General features: G+C 38.2%; 5 protein-coding genes across 9 annotated transcripts; 4 read left to right on the plus strand and 1 right to left on the minus strand.

The window, feature by feature from the left end:
- The first annotated feature begins 175 nt into the window (after positions 1-175).
- LOC148171336 (fatty-acid amide hydrolase 2-A-like) lies at positions 176-2,918 on the plus strand. 3 transcript variants are annotated; one of them, XM_088041490.1, is made up of 4 exons: positions 176-368; positions 1,101-1,497; positions 1,547-2,463; positions 2,516-2,918. In XM_088041490.1, exons 2-4 carry the CDS (start codon positions 1,167-1,169, stop codon positions 2,798-2,800), a joined length of 1,533 nt encoding a protein of 510 aa, XP_087897616.1. In that variant the 5' UTR covers positions 176-368; positions 1,101-1,166; the 3' UTR covers positions 2,801-2,918. The 3 variants fall into 3 exon arrangements, with proteins under 3 accessions (XP_087897616.1, XP_087897615.1, XP_087897614.1); XM_088041489.1 differs by lacking the exon at positions 176-368 and adding an exon at positions 816-1,036; XM_088041488.1 differs by lacking the exon at positions 176-368 and adding an exon at positions 817-1,048.
- On the minus strand, positions 374-852 carry Cox17 (Cytochrome c oxidase copper chaperone COX17). The gene is made up of 3 exons (XM_088041491.1): positions 764-852; positions 602-716; positions 374-551 (listed from the first exon to the last, which is right to left on the minus strand). Exons 2-3 carry the CDS (start codon positions 712-714, stop codon positions 467-469), a joined length of 198 nt encoding a protein of 65 aa, XP_087897617.1. The 5' UTR covers positions 715-716; positions 764-852; the 3' UTR covers positions 374-466.
- Positions 2,919-3,939: 1,021 nt separating the features above from the next.
- On the plus strand, positions 3,940-5,612 carry LOC148171338 (fatty-acid amide hydrolase 2-like). Its single transcript, XM_088041096.1, has 3 exons — positions 3,940-4,280; positions 4,325-5,244; positions 5,286-5,612. The coding sequence occupies exons 1-3, from the start codon at positions 3,956-3,958 to the stop codon at positions 5,556-5,558; spliced, it is 1,518 nt and encodes a 505-aa protein (XP_087897222.1). The 5' UTR covers positions 3,940-3,955; the 3' UTR covers positions 5,559-5,612.
- Positions 5,613-6,482: 870 nt separating this feature from the next.
- On the plus strand, positions 6,483-8,136 carry LOC148171339 (fatty-acid amide hydrolase 2-like). Its single transcript, XM_088041504.1, has 3 exons — positions 6,483-6,840; positions 6,895-7,811; positions 7,858-8,136. The coding sequence occupies exons 1-3, from the start codon at positions 6,510-6,512 to the stop codon at positions 8,134-8,136; spliced, it is 1,527 nt and encodes a 508-aa protein (XP_087897630.1). The 5' UTR covers positions 6,483-6,509.
- Positions 8,137-8,793: 657 nt separating this feature from the next.
- On the plus strand, positions 8,794-13,535 carry SamDC (S-adenosylmethionine decarboxylase). 3 transcript variants are annotated; one of them, XM_088041722.1, is made up of 7 exons: positions 8,795-9,111; positions 9,319-9,405; positions 12,375-12,816; positions 12,865-12,957; positions 13,023-13,043; positions 13,096-13,251; positions 13,300-13,535. In XM_088041722.1, exons 1-7 carry the CDS (start codon positions 8,903-8,905, stop codon positions 13,435-13,437), a joined length of 1,146 nt encoding a protein of 381 aa, XP_087897848.1. In that variant the 5' UTR covers positions 8,795-8,902; the 3' UTR covers positions 13,438-13,535. The 3 variants fall into 3 exon arrangements, with proteins under 3 accessions (XP_087897850.1, XP_087897848.1, XP_087897849.1); XM_088041724.1 differs by lacking the exon at positions 9,319-9,405 and having other exon boundaries at positions 8,794-9,111; XM_088041723.1 differs by lacking the exon at positions 13,023-13,043 and having other exon boundaries at positions 8,797-9,111.
- The last annotated feature ends 511 nt before the right edge of the window (positions 13,536-14,046 follow it).

Below are 14,046 nucleotides of genomic sequence, written 5' to 3' on the forward strand. Positions count from 1 at the left end.
GGTGAGTTTCTTTTAATACTAAGGAGGTCCTAACATTGGAAGAATTGATTCGTTTTTTGACTAAAAATAACACAGCATTGCTTATTATTGTTATCTAAAAGTAAAATTTATTTCTACAGTTTTACAACATTATTTTATTTTAACATAACAGATGTGATGTCTAGGAAAATAATTATATCTTTTGGGCATAAAACAATAAGAATGGTATTGTGAAATTTTTTTTATAATACCTTTATCACGATTCACTCCAGATCTTATCATCTCAATAACAATAAAATCTTATCTGCTGGTATTTAATTTCTATGACTTGTAAATCAATTTAAAACTGTATTGTTATGTAAAACTGTACAACTATATCTAGACAACTGGTGAGTAAACTTAACGCTTTATTAACATTAAATTAATATCACACTACGAAGTTTTGAGTAATTTGATCTGTACATCTACTAGTCTAAACTACAGCTGCTTAAATATTGAAGCCAGCCTTCCTCATGCACTGCTTGTGTGCCTCAATCAAGTGTTGGCAATTTTCTTCACCATTTTCAATGATACTAAAATTAGACAATTAGACTGGAACTGTTAAAACCCAACATTAAAATACCAAGCATCTCTCGCTTTTTTCGTCTCAGGACATGCACAACACGGTTTCAGCTTTTTGGGCTCTTCTTTGGTCTGAGTAGACGCAGCCTCGACTTTCTCATTTATATTACCCATTGCTGCAACAAATCAATTCAATTCAATCGCAGTCTTAGCATGACTTTACCTGTGATCGAGTTTCTTTAAATAACAAATTTTCGGGTATTTTCAAAGTAACCTAACTTTTTGGCAACTGACGTTTATTTGACGTTTGACAGACGCGGTTGCCAACGTTCATGTATGAAAATGTCAAAATTTTCCTAAGAAATGTGAATTCCGGTGTAATTAATGAAAAAAATAATGAATTATGTATGAATACAATAGTTATTGAGCTCTCCGTCAGTATTTGAGTAATTGTGCAGATTCGCTTCGGTGTTAAAATCAACAAAACATGGCTCAGGTGAAACTTGAGGTGAATGGCCAGTATTGCAAAATTTGAACTATCAACATTTTTTTTCTTGTAGGAGTACAAAAGTGGTAAAGGACGCCGCAATAACTTCTGTAGGCAGTTGCGAGTCGTTTTGCTAGTCATGCTCGCTTTTATAAGATACTACTTGGATCTACTCATCGATAAAATCTTTGGATTGTATTATGATCCCCAAGTTCAAGTAGTGAACAAACCAGAGAACAAATTAGTTTTGGAGAGTGTTACTTCGCTAGCTACTAAAATCAGGAAACGCGAGCTAACTGCTGAAGAGGTTGTCCGTGCTTTTATTGATAGAATTCATCAAGTGAACTCCCTCTTGAATTCTGTGGTAGATGAGCGCTTTGATGAAGCAATTGAAGATGCACAGAACTTGGATAAAGACATCGTCTCTGGGAAAATCACAGAGGAAGATTTCAAGAAAAAAACATTCCTTGGTAAGTCATTAGACAGACCAGTCAAACCAGTTCTTTGGTTCATTTACAGGAATACCATTTACAACAAAGGAGAGTACAGCTTGTAAAGGACTTTCCAACACATTTGGTATTCTTGTTCGTAAGTCTTATAAGGGTAACTTTGACGCCGAAGTGGTACAAAACGTTAAAAACGCTGGAGGTATCCTCATTGCTGTCACTAACGTCCCTCAATTGAATCTGTGGTATGAAACCTTCAATCCTATTTATGGTCTCACAAAAAATCCCTACAACACTACAAGAAGTGTAGGCGGTTCATCAGGAGGCGAGTCTAGCATCATAGCAGCTTGTGGAAGTCCCATGGGCATTGGTACCGACATTGGAGGCTCCCTGAGAATCCCAGCTTTCATGTGTGGAATCGTCGCTCACAAACCCTCTTGCGAGATTGTTTCAACCCATGGACTGACTTTCAGAACTGGTACTGAGAAAAACACAATGGTTACTGCAGGACCCATGGTCAAATACACTGAAGACCTCATTCCATTCTTAAAAGTACTCGGGGGAGAAAAAATCAACAAACTCAAACTAGACGAAAAAGTTGAGATTTCCAAGATAAAAATCTTTTACGTGACTAATCCGCAAGACCCTTACATCAGCCCTATTAGGGATGAAATGAACAAAATATTTTTAAAAATAGTGAGACATTTCGCACAGATTTTACCACAGAATCCGGAACTTCTCAGCATTCCGGAATTTAGATGGGGGGGTAAGATCTGGCGATATTGGATGACCCAAGAAGGCAGTAATTTTAACGCCGACCTGGCAAACCGCGAAGGCGAAGTCAACTCAGTTGTGGAGTTATTGAAGTTCTGCATCAGAAGCAGCGACTACAACATCTCCACTATGCTCAATTTGATTAACGGACTTCTTCCGGCTGAAAACGCGGAATGGGCCAGGGAAGTGACCAGCACCCTCCACAACAAGCTATCTGTAAGTTTGTTTAAACGCAATTTTGCGTATTTGACACAAAATATTATTTTAGGTCCTTTTGGGAACAAACGGCGTCCTTCTATACCCATCTTCTCCTTGGCCTGCGAATTATCACTACAGCGCCGTTTTGAGACCATGGAACTTGAATTTGTTCGGTGTCTGGAACGCCCTTAAATTTCCAGTAACTCAAGTTCCTTTGGGGCTAAGTGAAGATGGACTTCCGCTAGGAATCCAGGTTGTCGCTGCACCATTCCAGGATCATTTATGTATCGCTGTGGCGAAAGAATTGGAAAAAACATTCGGGGGGTACGTACCCCCTTTTGGAGTCGATAAATAATTTATTTTTATATCATGGGAGTTGGGGGTTGGGGTTTTAATATATTAAACAATTGAAAGAATCTACTTATTATGTTGGAAAATTGTGATAGTTTGTTAAAATATAATATAAAAAGGTGCGAAGGTTTTTTTTTTGACTTTTGTTTACGCACGATAAAACGTAATATGCGTATTTCAAAACCATAACTAACATGCTTAATTGCTTAAATTGCGCAGGCTAACGAGTTTCTAAACCTACGTAAACATAAATCAGTGACAAATTAAAGCATAAAACGGTCCAGTCTATTTTTGAGATTGTATGAAACAAAGGGGGCTATTCTGTAACTTTTTCACGGTTTGTTTATTTGCAACAGTCTTCTCGCAGTTTATAAAACAAGTCTCTACTGTTAGGCAAATAGTCATCTCGAATTTTAAATGTATAAAAAATCGATGGATCTATGTAAGAGATGTAAAAAGTGGAATGTTTTTTAGCGAGTAGGAGTTAAACCTAAGGCAGGTAAGTTCGAATGTCTGTAGAAGAAAAAAAAAAGGAAGGAAAGATAACAGATACAGAAATCTCAAGGAAAATAAAAAATTGTAACAAAAATGAACAGCGTTACATCAGATAAAAAGAAAAGAAAATCAGACTCAAGTGAAGAAGCACAATTGAAGTGCTATATCAAGAGGGACGAGAGACTATTAAGTTTTCGGTACGTAAATAACATTTGCCAGATTTGCAGATAAAATTTGGTACATCACTCCTACACTCCCGTTGCTTATTATAATTACCTTCGCTGACTTCGTTCGCCTTATATTACGTCCTTATTCCATAAACGGCTATTATCGTTCGACTTGTCCTTCCATTTGCGAAACTGTCGTCGCAAATTACAAATTTTATGAGAGTAGCGCATAGACTCACAAATTGATAAATACGCATTACCATAAAATATTTGAATTTGTGAGAACTTCTAAACTAAACTGTGTTTACCGAAAAGTACAGCCATTACTAATAAAATTGTAAAAGCTTTTTGCTATCGCTGTAGATAAGAAATTACTGTAGTCTGCCCTTAAAATTATACGTTTTTGTCCGCTCACACTGATAAAGTGTCCATTTGCCATTTAATTTTTAAAATATGAACTGATAAAGGAGTCAACATTTCAACGGTTACCTCGAAACATGCACATCAGGTCTATGGTTGACTGTATAGTAGATACAGTTTTTGGTTTCTACTATAAATCTCATAGTAAACATATTCCAAAACCCGTAAATAAACTAGTGAGTGATAGTGCAGTATCGTTGGCTAGAAAAATCCGACAGCGCGAACTAACTTCCGAAGAAGTCGTCCACGCGTTTATCGACCGAATAAATCAGGTAAACCCACTCCTGAATGCCGTCGTTGATGAACGCTTCAATGAAGCAATCAAAGAAGCGCAAACTATCGATGAAGACATCGCCTGTGGGAAAATAACCGAAGAAGATTTCGTACAGAAACCACTTCTAGGTGAAATTCAACAAAAACGGGGATGATACTAAAATGTTATTTAGGGGTCCCTTTCACCACCAAGGAGACAATCTGGGCCAAAGGACTATCCAACACCTTTGGTTTAGTCAGTCGGAAATCATTCAAGGCTAGTTCCGATGCGGTGGTCATCCGCCAAATGAAAGACTCGGGGGCAATTCTACTGTGCGTTACGAACGTCCCGCAACTTAGTGCGTGGCATGAAACCACCAATCCGGTTTATGGTACCACCAATAATCCCTATGATCTCACCAGAACGCCTGGGGGTTCCTCAGGAGGAGAATCCTCCATAGTTTCAGCTTGTGGGTCTCCCATTGGAATAGGGTCAGATCTTGGTGGTTCGGTACGAAACCCTGCGTTCATGTGTGGGTTGTTTTCTCACAAACCCACAGGCGATTTGGTGTCAATGAAAGGGGTGTTGTTCAATCCCGAAGAAAAAGATCACTCTATAGCCACTATCGGACCTTTGACTAGATACAGTGAAGATCTAACTCCAATAGTCAAAGTTCTGATGAGAAATAAACTTGATAAGCTTAAACTAGATGAAGTTGTCGATGTTAGGAAAATTAGGGTGTACTATATTTTGGATCCGGGAGAGCCTTTCATTAGCCCAATGAGTAAAGAAGTTGAGGCAGCGTTGTTAAAAGTCGTCGAGCACTTTTCAGAGGTTCTTCCTGTGAAACCTGAATTACTGAACATTGAAGAACTAAAATACGGAAGTCGGATCTGGAGACACTGGACCACCCGCGAATCCAACGTGAATTTCACTCTAGATCTAGCCAATCACGAAACTGAACTCAGTGTTGTAAAAGAAGCAATAAAATTCTGTTTTAGACGTAGCCAATTTAGCATAAGCGCGATCTTAGCTCTGATTTGCTCACTTCTTCCCAACGAAAACGCACAATGGGCAGAAGAAACCACTCGTACATTATCAGAGAAACTAACTGTAAGTTGTTTGAAGCTTCAAAAGCCACCCCCAAATTTTAGAACATTTTAGGTACTGATGGAGTACTATTGTACCCTTCAGCTCCACTCCCTGCGAATTATCACCATTCTACAATTTTCAGACCGTTCAATTCTAATCTGTTTTTAATTTGGAACGCGCTGAAGTTTTGCGTAACGCAGGTTCCTTTAGGACTAAATCAGAATGGATTACCGGTGGGAATTCAGGTTGTGGGAGCGCCGTTTCAGGACCATTTGACCATAGCGGTGGCGAAGGAGTTGGAAGCGAAGTTCGGGGGTTACGTGCCCCCTTTCTGAACATTTATTTATAATTTGATGGCTTGTTTACTACGTTATTAAATTTGAAAAACACTTTACGCGTTTTTATGACCCATGACTCTCGCATTATTTACATGAAGAATTTAATTATCGATTATCGTTGTTGAACTGATAAAATTTGGAGGGTAATGTCTAACAATTAGGTGCTATCTCTATTGCTTAGAAATGATAATTTTCAAAGGAAAAATGTATTAAAACGATTTGTTACGACCTTCGATTCAAGCTCCGCAGCACGATGACATCATGAATATGGATCAGTTTTTTCTGGAAAAATTGAGTACCTTTCGGGCTCAAATATTATGTAACGAATATTATGTGACGGAGATAATAAAAAGCATATTATAACCGCGTTTGGCGTACTAATTTATCGTTATCGCTTATCGCATAACGTATTACCAATTAAATCATTTTTAGAATCTTAATTAGAAAGACTTTTGAGTTTCTCTTTTCGATTTCAAAACGGCGAAAGTCCTCAAAATGCCATTGATTTACAGTATTAGTATTACAGCACTTATAATACACTTTATAATAAAATAAAATTACAAATTGGCTAGATCCTTAAACATTTAAAAAGACAAAATTATTAGTGCTAAACTTGCTAATTTATCACACTATTTCTAGAAAATGGATAAAACAAATAAAACTAAGGAACAGACAGACTCACCGTCTCTAGTGTGATGAACACACACATTTATTTAATTAATTTCGCTCGAAGCAAACCTAATTTCAGAAAACTCGAAACAAAAAAAACTAGACAAGCTCAATGTTTTTCTAACTATGTTATCACTACACCAAATTAAATATTACAACTTATGTTAGTATCACTTTACTTTACCTCCGTAATATTTCAAGTACTTGAATTGTTCCGTTCAAAGCAATGATAACATTCGTCTAGCTAGATAACTCGCCGTTAGCATCAAAACTAAAATTATGTTCTCGTTGCTGCGTTATTATTTAGACCTCCTAATTGATTTCGTTTTCGGTTTGTACTACAATGGAAAAGCGACTAAAGTTGCGGAACCTCGTCATAAACTGGTGGTAGAAAGTGCAGTTTGTCTTGCAAAAAAAGTTCGGAATCGGGAATTGACTTCTGAGGAAATAGTGCGCGCGTATATTGACAGAATTAAACAGGTAAATCCCATCCTGAACGCTGTGGTGGACCAACGATTTGAAGAAGCTATTGAAGAAGCCCGAAACGTGGACAAAGACATTGCTTCTAACAATGTCACCCAGGAGGACTTTGACAAAAAACCGTTTCTAGGTAAATTAAAGCGTTTCGCAACTTGAGAAACATCTCATGGTCACACCATTCTAGGTATCCCGTTCACTACGAAAGAATCAGTCGCGGCGAAAGGTCTCTCGAACACACTAGGTCTCGTCAGCCGGAAGTCTCTGAAAGCGAATTTCGACTCCGACGTCGTCCGTAAATTAAAACAGGCTGGTGCGATTCTGTTGGGTGTTACCAACATCCCTCAGTTAAATGGTTGGCCTGAAACCAGCAACCCCATCTTTGGTACTACTGTGAACCCCTTTAACACCACCCGGACCGTTGGGGGTTCTTCAGGGGGTGAAGCTTGCATCGTATCAGCTTCCGGCTCTGGTTTTGGTGTGGGAACCGAGCTGGGTGGTTCAGTCAGACTCCCATCCTTCATGTGTGGCGTCTTCGGACACAAACCTTCAAGTCATTTGGTCTCTCTAAAGGGTGTCATGTACAACACTTTTGACAAGAAAACTGACATGGCCGCAGTGGGACCTATAACTCGATCAAGTGAAGACATCGAACCAATTCTTCGAGTTCTGTTGGGCGACAACATAAACAAACTCAAGTTAGATCAAGAGGTGAATGTTAAACGTCTTCGAATTTACTACGTTGCGTTTCCTGGAGATATGTTCGTCAGTCCTTTTCGAGAAGAAATGAATAAAACAATGATGACCGCAGTAAACCACTTCAAGGATCTCCTAGTTGAAGCACCCATTGAACTTAACATCGAAGAACTCAAATATGGTGGACAAGTTTGGTTTCACGGTTTGAAGGAATTAGGCCAAACTTTCACGACGGATTTAGTAAACAGACAAGGAGAAGTTATTCGAATAAAAGAACTTCTTAAGTTCTGCATCCGACGCAGTGACTTTAACATTTTCGTCATACTGAACTTAATTACCCAATGGATGCCGAAAATAAACGCGGAATGGGCTCACGAAACAACAAGAATTTTAAAAGACAAACTCCTGGTGCGTTCTTGTACTTTATTTGCACCAGCTCACTGTTTTGTTACAGAAGGTTTTGGGGGACGATGGCGTGTTACTGTATCCATCGGCTCCATTTCCAGCGAGCTATCATTACACTTCGATCTTTCGACCGTTTAATTTTAATTTGTTTACTGTTTGGAATGCGCTGGATTTTTGTGCGACACAAGTTCCCATGGGGGTAAACAAGGAAGGAATACCTGTGGGGTTCCAAGTTGTGGCTCCTCCGTTCCAAGACCACTTGACCATCGCTGTGGCAAAGGAGTTGGAGAGGGCGTTTGGGGGTTACGTGCCGCCGTTCAAAATGTAGACTAAAAACGAATTACACTTGTATTTTTTTATGAATTTTGAGGATTTTGAGATAAAAGAAAAAGGTAAAGTTAAAACTGTTGAACTAAATGAAGAAGTCACAGAAGGAGTACATGAACAGGACGAAGATGAATTTAAAAATAGTAGTAAAGAGCATGAAAACAATGCAGAATAAAAAACTAGAAGACTCACTGCAAAATTATCTTCTAAAATTAGACAAGTTTCTTAGGTTGCTCCTTCGGGCACTTACTTTTTTTAAAGCCGGCTCTGTTTTGTACACTCAAGGAATAAATTCACTTCACTTCTAAAAAGAAAAATTTTGGCTTGATGCTGGATGACATATATCACCAGCCTGCTTCTTTTCCTTACTTTTCAAAAATTGAATAAAGTTTGCCAACATGACAGATGCTGCGTGAATGTTCCTAAAGTTTCAAATGTCACCATTGTTCTTATTCTTTGAGAACTCGTTGGATCTTCAAGAAATAAAATTAATAGGTCGCGAATTAAACATGTTTTTTTCCTTGAGGATTCAAAACCAATTCTGGGTTTGAATTTTTTTATGTTTGAATGAAGAATGGGGGATAAATCAGGTGTGCCAACGTGAGTTTTGACGCGTGAATGTTCCTAAAATTTCAAACGTCACGGTTGTGTCAGTTCGCTTATCAGTTTCTTCGGAAAATCTTCCATTGCGTGAACTTGCAGATCCATTAAAACCGCTTGCATTCCTCGTAGACTTCCGCACCGTCTGCGAAATTCATTGTTGACAAATGCGCGCGCAATTTGGGATACCGGCATCGGGAGCTCGCATTGAATTTTTATCATCACTAGAATTCGAGCGAGAGAAGAGACCGGACGTCACCGGCACAAAAATGAGTGACAGTGTTCAGTTTTTCGAGGGTGTTGAAAAACTCCTTGAAATTTGGTTTACAACAAGCAACAGCAACAGCAAAACGGCCGACTTGCGAAAAATCCCAAGGTTTGTTTCAGAGATTTGTCCCGGGACCGGTTTAGACTGTGACGGCACCGTGCTACCACCATCGATTTTTTGTGGCCATCGTAAAAATATACCACACAATCTAACCGCGTCGTCAGCTGACTGCCTCTTTATGTTTTCGGGAAATTGATAGGTTGAATGTCGTTTTGAGAACTTTTTGAGTTTTTAGGGACTTTGTTTTCGTTACAGGGCTAAACTCGAGTCCCTTTTGAAAATTGTGAGATGCGAAATCATCAGTTTTATGAAAAATGAACAAGTGGACGCCTACGTGCTCAGGTGAGTCTTCACCTTCCTCTGATAGTCTAAAAATAAATAAATTAAGCGCGTTCATTTTTCGCGATTGCGACCGTGGCCTTGACGCTACTTTTCAATAATTATGCAATTTTAAGGAACTTTGTATTTTTTATGTTGGCAACAAATTGGCACCAATTTGAATCGGATTATAATTACACCATTCCCAACTTCATTATTATCACCAAAACCAAAATTCTGACCCAGTTCCCGGAGGAAATGTCAAGGATAATATATCTGATATAAGTTCACGGTCTTGCTATGATTTATCGGCCATTAACACTGTTTTTTGCAATTGAGCACAGGACCGGCTCTACTTTGCTCAATCTCAGACGTCTAGCAATTTGGCAGTGAGACTGTCTCCCAACTCGATAACGAGGTTGTTAATCTTTCCAGCGACCTTTCAACTCGCCTTAATTATTCGATATCGTGAACTGATAATGTAAACCATTGAATTTTTATTTTTAACACGACATTTCTAGTTTACTACAAGAAACAGATACAATGTTTTCGATGATGCAGCTATCTTTTGATAACCTGAGTTATTTATAGAATACCGGACTATTTTTAAACGTGTTTCCGACACCCGCGTGGGCCCAACGCTTCAATTAACGATAGTTTTAAAGACTTTTTGGGAATTTATTTTGTTATTGTAGATACGGCGAAACGAGGGATTTCCAGATAGTAAAGGGCCAAAGTTGCGAAGAATGATAATTTGGAATGCCCTTTGATTTATTTTCAAGATCAAAGGTTTAGTTCAACGTTATTTTCTTCAAATACGGATGTTAATACACACTGACTATGCCATACAAAACACATGAGATACATCCAAAAAAGTCAAAATAACTTAATCGGTAATCTTTTGTTTAAACCGCATTGAATACCAGACGCGTAGATGACAGAAACCAGGAGCGGCTCACAACTTTTTGCTTCCCCATGGTCTTAATAATAATAATAATAATAATAATAATAATAATAATAATAATAATAATAATAAAGAATGGAACACCGATCTCTAAAATCAAATTTTTCGAGAGCCGATTCACTAGTAAGAAACAGTTCCTTATCAAAATATTTAATTAAGTCATAATTTCCCTGATGATGTAATTAGAGAAAATTGAAGACACAGTAGAATCTTGTGTATGTTTGATTGGAATTTATCGCATTTGGTTGGCGCCTTTCCTGACTCATAATTGTGCAGAACTAGAGACGACAAATCTGATATTTTAGTTTGCACTGTTTAAAAATCTTGAAGCGTCTCAAGTATTTAATCTTATGAATAATGATTAAGCTTAATCAGGAATACGCGCAATCAGCGCCTCTCAGATAATTGACGCATTTGCGATTAATTTTACTTCATTTTTTTTTTAATTCCATCGTTATATCAGAATGCAAATTCTTCTGGTTGTGATAAAATTAAACACAGATAAATATGTAATGTGAAAACAGCTAAACCATTCTCTTCTCATTTCGAACGTGTATTTACTCGTCTTCATTATTGATTTATCGTCTTTAAATACCACTTATTGACAACTGTAATATCATGTTATTACCAGCGGCAGCAGATTTTGAGCCACGCCACGTTATCATCATCTGCATAATCCAGATCTTAAGTATAGGGAAAAGTTGGAACGGTCTTCATTATTGATTTATAATTACAAATCGGCTCAGATAACAATTCAACAGTTGTTTAAAAAAAGTTTGCAGAAGAACGAAGCATGCTGGTAGTCGTTGGCGCCACAATATTTTTATTTTATATGAGATAAGTTAAATTTAATTGTTGGATTTGAGCCAGAAGTACGCGTAAGTAATCAATGAGAGGCGGAAATTATGTCGTAAAATTAAGTGGTGGTTAGTTGTTAATAAATGTATTTGTTTTGGTTTTGCTAATTTTAACTAAGAATTAAGAGTGTTATAGTAAAAGCCCTCAGTACGTCAGGTGATGTTTATAACGCTAAAAAACAAATATAACAAGACTTGATAAGGCTTGAGTGGGTTTTAATTTACACTTATTTGCAAAGGCATCAAAACAGGAGTAAATAAACCATCAATTCATGAGGGGTAAAACTCAAAATTGGTACTTTTTTGTGCCAAGCGGATCATTTCATCTAAATTATGTAAAAGCGACAAGAAGCGGGGCCGTTTTGAATCCCTTTTTTTTCTCTTATCAGGTCCAAAAACTATCGATTTTCGCGTGCTTCAAGTTACATAACCAATGAAAACAACAACATTAAACTTGCTTCTATTTATATTAAAGTCAGGTCATCTCCTGACCCAGTTACCAATAATAATCTTTTACTGATAAAGTGAAAACTATCTAAACTACCCAACTATTTAGTTTTTGCCGAGGAATTCACGTCGACAAATCGCTCAAAGTGCGGAAAGTTTCACGTCCACGATAAATTTTCCTTTCATGAAACAATATTACAGTCTCACGGAAGTATTTGGAATTAAACTCCTCCAAAATGGCAATTATACATCTATTTCGAGCTATTCCAATATTTACATTCCCATCTCCTTTATTAAGTTGCTAAATTTGTCATCGACCTAACAAGTGCGTCGTCACCGTCGCGGCGGATTAGGACGACCTTGCCCTTGCAAAATCGATCTCCCGTCATCCTCTGGGCTGATTTTTGACGAACTCACCCTTCTCTGCATAAATTCCACCATCTTGTTGCGCAATTTGTGCAATTTAGAAAAACGAACTCGCGAATAAATATTTTATCTGATATCACCTCTTACGCTTCGATACGTCATCAAGAACCGTTGGCGTGAAAAACACTTGCATGCTCCAAAATCTCGAATTTTTGGCATGGGAAATATTGTAAAAATAAAAATTTCTCACAGAAATAGATCGCGAAAGATATACCAACTTGTTGGATTATTGGGGTTGCGTGACCTGATTCTAGGTCATCCCCTAAACGAAATTAAACAACCCTCGTTATATTTTTCAGTGAGAGTTCGATGTTCATCTCGAAACGGCGCTTCATCTTAAAAACCTGCGGCACCACGACTCCTTTGCTCTGTTTGGAACCTCTACTCCTTTTGGCTGAACAATACGCGGGATTTACAGAAGTCGAAGATCTGTTTTACTCGCGAAAAAATTACAGACGACCGGATCTTCAAGTGACTCCTCACAAGCATTTTGATCAGGAAGTCGCTCTCTTGGATTCCTTATTTCCGGACGGTGTGGCTTATTGTATGGGTGCTGTGAATAAAGATTGCTGGTATTTGTACACTTTGAATCCCTTTACCAGAAGGTCACCCCATCAGCCTTTACCTCCGATGATCGACGAACCGGACCAGACTCTTGAGATTTTAATGACGGATTTGGATCCGGAGATCATGAGTATCTTTTCGAAGGAGGAGTCGTTGAATGCCACGGAAGCAACGAAGGTAATTGTCAATGAGTTAAAGTCAATTTTATTATTGGGGTTGTTACAGAGATCGGGGATTGATAAAATCATCCCAAATATGATCATCGATGACTTCCTCTTCGAACCGTGCGGATACTCTATGAATGGAGTTACGAAAAATGTAAGTATTTGACGTGTTTTACTGATGGACGTTGTAAATTTGCTTGTTTTTTACATGTCTATCAGATAAGCACAGAAATGTCAGATGTAAGTAACATTTAGTCGGGTGGAAAGTCATTAATTTGCTGATTTCCCTTAGGGCTGTTACATGACGATTCATATCACCCCGGAACCAGATTTCTCGTACGTCAGTTTCGAAACAAACGTCCCTTGTAGTTCCTACAGAGAGATAATCAGCAAAGTCCTCAAAACTTTTCTTCCCAGGAAGTTCACAGTGACTGTTTTCGCGAATCAGGTAAATAATTGATCACTTATCGATTGGTTTTGATTGTCTGTTTTCCAGGCTTCCCCCACTAAAGACACCACTGAAGAACTTCAATATCTGAGCACAATTGGGGAATGGTCTCGCCGCGACATCCAGCATTGCCAATTCAAAAACTACGATCTTATCTACACTTTCTACTCGAAATTCCCGAGCTGAGGGTGTCAGGTAAAGTTGTACTTTTGTGCAGCTGTTGTCTCTTCACCCGCCTCATCCTCACTCCTTCCCGTCATCACCTCGCTCGTTTCCATTGTCTTCCTCGAAATTTTGTCTCGTCACTATCAAAAGTACAAAGTTTTGGACGCGCCGCGTCCACCTCCTCATCGGAATTATTGTTTCTTCAGATTCTCAACAATCAACTCGAAGCATATCTATGCCCCATTCTCCTTCATCCACATTTTCTTTTTCTTGTTCGCTCCAGTTTTCACTTTCACAGCATTTGAGTCGCCACTGGTCTTGTTTTCGTGGTGGCGTAATAAAATCTCGTGAGAATTACTGCAGAACTTTTAAAGTAAGTAGAGAGCATAGTGGACGTATGTGTTGTTTTTACCTTTTACCTATGAGGGTTAGGAGAAACATGCATGGAAAGTTTTTTATTTTTTCATCTGTCCAGTACTATGTCGATGCTGCTTTAAGAGTTTTCTCTGATTTCTTTGTTACAAATTTTAAGCTAGAGTGGCCACAGGCACTTTCTATTTACCTTATTAAGGACCTTTCAGAGGGATTTTCGACTTGTATTTTAATGTTTTTTTCTTTGTCGAAATTACT

This window comes from Gnatocerus cornutus, chromosome 7 (genome assembly GCF_029298725.1).
Source record: "Gnatocerus cornutus isolate USDA-ARS CGAHR chromosome 7, icGnaCorn1.1, whole genome shotgun sequence".
Classification (NCBI taxonomy): domain Eukaryota; kingdom Metazoa; phylum Arthropoda; class Insecta; order Coleoptera; family Tenebrionidae; genus Gnatocerus; species Gnatocerus cornutus.